Source organism: Cucurbita pepo, chromosome LG10 (assembly GCF_002806865.2).
Source record: "Cucurbita pepo subsp. pepo cultivar mu-cu-16 chromosome LG10, ASM280686v2, whole genome shotgun sequence".
Taxonomy (NCBI): domain Eukaryota; kingdom Viridiplantae; phylum Streptophyta; class Magnoliopsida; order Cucurbitales; family Cucurbitaceae; genus Cucurbita; species Cucurbita pepo.
The window spans coordinates 7,108,923-7,113,698 of record NC_036647.1 but is presented as its reverse complement, the minus strand read 5'-3'; the positions used below and the strand labels follow the sequence as shown (position 1 = coordinate 7,113,698).

Genomic DNA, 4,776 nt, shown 5'->3' with positions numbered 1-4,776 from the left:
AATATCGAACAAATTTTGATTTAAAAAAGATAACGAGAAGTATAAAACAATATATTTTTAAATATATTAATGTCAATTTAAGCATAGCTCAACTGATTAAAAATATGATCTTAAGTAAGAGGTAAGAGGTTTGAATCTTCCTACCTCACGTGTTGTAAACTAAAAAAGAAAAAGTCGGAGAATAATCTTATCAAAACAATTTAGTGTATAAAACTTTATACTTTTATCGATAGGATAGCTCAAACGTATAGAAATATGTTAAATCGATAAGTATGAATATCTTTTTTGAGTAGAGACGTGTTATTTTTTACGTTTGATTTTGTAAAGTCTTTTTCACTTAAAATTGTACGTAACTCGTCATCGTATTAAAGTGGTCAAAAAGACATTTATAATAAACACGTTTCTAGAAATGTATCGAATTATATATATTTGTAAAGAGTTACCTTTCAATTGTTGACACGTAATTCTTTTTAACAAATTGAAGATTTAAATTCTCATACTCGAAACTTTGGAAAATATTGTAATGAGTAAAGTTTTATAGATCTTCAATATTCATTTTCCAATCATTTTTAATATACTCTTTATTTGTCTTATTTCGTTTTATTTGAATAAAAAATTATCAATGCCAAATTCTTTAAAATAATAAAGTCGGAGGACTAAATTGTAATAAATGATAAAATAGCAAAACGAGATTATCAGATTATGGTTAATTTAATTAAATTAATAATCAAAATTACAACCCTATTATTTGCAAATAGAGAGAAGTAGAGGGACCTATTTGCAAATAGAGAGAAGTAGAGGGACCAAAAAAAAAGTAAGAGAGAGAAAAACATAAAATAATAAATAAAAAAAAGTAGAAAAAATTTCTCTCCCTCCCACTCTTCAAAGGCCATTTCCAACTTTTATTCCCTCTTTTTCTTTCTTTTTAAAAGTTTTTTTTTTTTTTTTTTTTTTTTTCCTATTTTAAAATTGTAATCAAACTTCTATACGACAATAATGGGTGGTGGTGGAGGACATGGCAATTTTGTAACATTATTATTGTCGACATTTGATGTCGTGTCGTTCCTTTGCATTTCGATGTCGTTTAATGATGTTGATGTCGTTTCTTCTTCTTCTTCTTCTTCTTCTTCTTCTTCAACTACTGTTGCCAATTTCCTCTTCTTTTTCTCAAGCTTCACTGGTTCAACAATGGCGGCCTCTTCTTTCATTCCTTCATTTTCTTTGTAATCTCTGTATTTTCCCCATAGCACTAAGTACAGCCCCACCACCATTACAACACCTCCAACAACACTAAACAACACACAAAAAAAAAAAAAACAAATCTTAAGTTACGAGTTTAAATGTTAACGGTTAGCTACGAGTCTAAAATTTTCAATTAGTTGTGTCGGGTTTTGATTTACATCTACAAAACTATACCGTAATCGATCGAGTTAATAAGCTTTCCCTTTCGGGACGCGTCTACTAGGGAAAGGTTTCCACACGCTTACAAAGGGTGTTTCGTTCGCCTCCCCAACCAATGTGGGATTGTGGTATCTCACAATCCACCCTCTTCAAGGCCCAGCGTCCTCGTTGGCACTCGTTTCTTTCTCCAATCGATGTGGGACCTCGCCAAATCCACCCTCTTTGGGGCTAGCGTCCTTACTGGCACACCACCTCGTGTCTACCCCCTTCGGGGAACAGCCTCCTCGCTAGCACATAACCCAATGTCTGGCTCTGATATAATTTGTAACGGCCCAGGCCCACCGCTAGTAGATATTGTCCTCTTCAGGCGGTCCCTCTAGGGCTTCCCCTCAAGGTTTTAAAAGGTATCTACTAGAGAAAGACTTCTACACCCTTATAAAGAGTGTTTTGTTTCCCTCCTCAACCAACGTGGAATTGTGTGATCTCATAGTTAAGCTCGTTAAGGAATGATCATAAGTTTATAAGTAAGAAATATATTTCAATTAGTACCCGCCCTTTTTAGGAAGTCCAATATCATACCATTGTAGAGAGAGTTCTTATTCCTAACCAAGCTTTTAAATTAGGTTAAGGAAACTAACCGTCCGAGGTAAATGTTGTCGGCGAGCATGAAAGTGGCCATTATAGCAACAATGATCATGATCATAGGGGTAAAGGCTGTGACAAACACAGGCCCTCTCTTTTGCATAATCATCCCTTGGACATAGTAAGCTATGCTTGATGAAACTATTCCCTGAAAGTTCATTCAAATTAATTATTACTCATTTTTCTTTTATATATATAAGAAGAGGTGGCAAGCTACTTACGGCATAAACAGCAGCAAGAAGATTCATGTCCCATCCAACGCTCCAAACAGAAGCTTTGTTTTCCATTACAAAGGTGACAGCCATGGATTGCAATGTCCCCAAGAAGCACACAAGGGTTGTAAGAGACAGATGGGCTGTGTAATTCTTCAATGTTATTGCCTGTAAAATATCACTCCAAATTTTACAACTTTTTCTATATATATATATACACGTACTAAGTTTATCTGATCTGATTGATGTGGGTCTAATACATTGTTCATGAACTTGCAATTTTATGCCTAATACGTTCATAAACTTTCAATTATGGAGATCTATTAGGGAGTCCCACATTGGTTAATTTAGGGCATGATCATGAGTTTATAAATAAGAAATATATCTCAATTAGTACGAGACATTTTGGGGAAGCTCAAAGCAAAGTCAGGAAAGCTTATGCTCAAAGTGGATAATATGATACCATTGTGGAGATCCGACGAATTAGTGCATATATAACGATGAAATGAAATGTAAATAATTTGTACCTGAAGGATGAAGAAGAAAGCCCAAGAAAGATTGGCAAAGAGGAGGAGAATGGAAGCCTTGAGCCAATGTTGATAAGTGGTTTGAAAGGGGTGAATCCCTTTGTATAAAGTCATCAAAATGGCTCCACCCACTGTCACCATTGTTCCCACCACCTTGGCTTGGCACCTCACTTTCTTCATCTCCAATTTCTCCATCCTTTAATTTTCATTTTCCATAATCAATAAACTATTTTAATTTTTAATCTTTAATTTCCATCACTCCAAATATTAATATTAGTTTATGTTCCCTTTTTTTGCCCTTCCTTTTTCAAGTCTTTTATTATTAGCAACATGAAAGTTTTGCTTTTTCTTCACTTTTTAATGGATTCGGTCATATGTATGTATACTTTTTTAAGAGTCTAATTCGTAGACGAAAAGAACTGGAAAAGATCGTATTTCTTTCGGTCGTATGTAAATATGTATACAAAAACTTTAAGGTAGAGTTCAAAAGAAAGAAATCACTTATAAACATGATTTTAACGTAAATTCATAAGAGTTGTGTTGATAAAGTTTAAAATAGAGATGAAAAATGTAAAACCCAAAACGGGTTTTATTCTAAAGTTAAAGAATCCTTTTACGAGTTTAAAGCTAAAACAGATAATATCATACCTGCAAAGAAGAGCCAAGATGAATGTCATTGCCGGAAGCATATTGCTCATGGCACATGAAAAGGTAGGAGAAGTGAGCTTCAACCCAGCATAATAAAAGTTTTGATCAATCACGGGTCTGGAAAAAACAAGAACAAGTTAAACCAAACCGCTCAAAAAAACAGAATTAATGAACAAAAATACACTCGAATTTGCACTGACCCTAACAAACCCAGAAGGAAAATTTGCACGAACAGACGGAAACTAATCTTGGGTCTTACTTTCCTGGTACGAAAGTCCTTGTTAGTATATACGACAACCAAAATCACTTGTTTTAAAAAGCAAAAGCGATAGAAACAAACCTTTCGAAGAAGAAGGCAAACGGAGCGAGCACGATCGTGGCAAAGGCCTGGCGATAGGTGACGAGAACGTAATGGCTCATACCGCGGTTGAGAGCTACTTTAGTGATGATGTTCATCCCAGCATAGCCAAATTGGAGAGAGATCATAGCAATGTAAGGCTGTGCTCCCTCAACAAAATTGGCAATTCCACTTCCCTTTCCTTCCATTTTCTCCTTTTTTTTTTTTTTTTTCACAATGAATTAGAACAAAAAAAGAAAAAAAAAAGGAAAAAAAAAAAAAGAAAAAAAGAAGAAGAAAAGAAATGGGTGTAAGAGGAGGAAGAAGAACACTTCAAGAAGCTAAGCCTTTGTGTTGTCTCTCCTAAATTTAAAAATGGGAACTTGGTTTCATATTTATAAGCCTATTATTGTGTTCATAATTGATTTTTTTTTTTTTTTTTTTTTTTTGGTCTGAAAATGATGATGATCTCATCTGCTGTGTGGTTATCCATTCAAGGGTTGATGTGGGTTCCACGTGGCAGTATCATGGAGGTGCTTTTTATTAATTTATTATTTAGTATTATCTTGTGGTGGTTCCCACTTTTTTTTTTTTTTTTTTTCTTTCACAATATCATATTTGTAAAAAAGGATTGATGATATTATTTTAGTGCTACAAGCTGCCATATGGATCCATGATAAAAAAAGGTTTGAATTTTATAAAATGATTAAATTTATTTGAATTGATGAATAAAAACTAATCTTTTTCCCCTTTTTAGTGTTGCAACTTGATTCAAATCACAACCTTTTATACTCTATCTTTTTAGTGTTGCAACTTGATTCAAATCACAACCTTTTATACTCTATATATGTGCTATGGTCTCGGAGTGCAATGTCATCATCAATAGTGCAGGGATGTTTTACTTTTACCTGAAATAGAAGTAGCACATGACTTGAGTATTTCAAATAAATACTCAGTAAGTGACCCCAATATTGGAGTCCACGAATGCAAACACATGAAACTCATGATC

At 33.9% G+C, this 4,776-nt stretch overlaps 1 protein-coding gene across 1 annotated transcript; it reads right to left on the bottom strand.

Moving 5' to 3' along the window:
• Positions 1 to 724: 724 nt before the first annotated feature.
• Positions 725 to 4,109, bottom strand: LOC111803342 (WAT1-related protein At5g07050-like). Its single transcript, XM_023687698.1, has 7 exons — positions 3,771 to 4,109; positions 3,631 to 3,693; positions 3,431 to 3,547; positions 2,783 to 2,978; positions 2,265 to 2,423; positions 2,040 to 2,191; positions 725 to 1,290 (listed from the first exon to the last, which is right to left on the bottom strand). Exons 1-7 carry the CDS (start codon positions 3,974 to 3,976, stop codon positions 984 to 986), a joined length of 1,200 nt encoding a protein of 399 aa, XP_023543466.1. The 5' UTR covers positions 3,977 to 4,109; the 3' UTR covers positions 725 to 983.
• Between the last annotated feature and the right edge of the window lie 667 nt (positions 4,110 to 4,776).

Excerpts from the sequence above, each read along its gene's own strand:
- LOC111803342 (XM_023687698.1), bottom strand. The coding sequence starts at position 3,976 with ATGGAAGGAAAGGGAAGTGGAATTGCCAATTTTGTTGAGGGAGCACAG. Across the intron at positions 3,548-3,630 it reads TTCCTTCTGGGTTTGTTAGG|ACCCGTGATTGATCAAAACT; the intron begins GTCAGTGCAAAT and ends TGTTTTTTCCAG. Across the intron at positions 2,979-3,430 it reads ATCTTGGCTCTTCTTTGCAG|GATGGAGAAATTGGAGATGA; the intron begins GTATGATATTAT and ends TGAAAATTAAAG.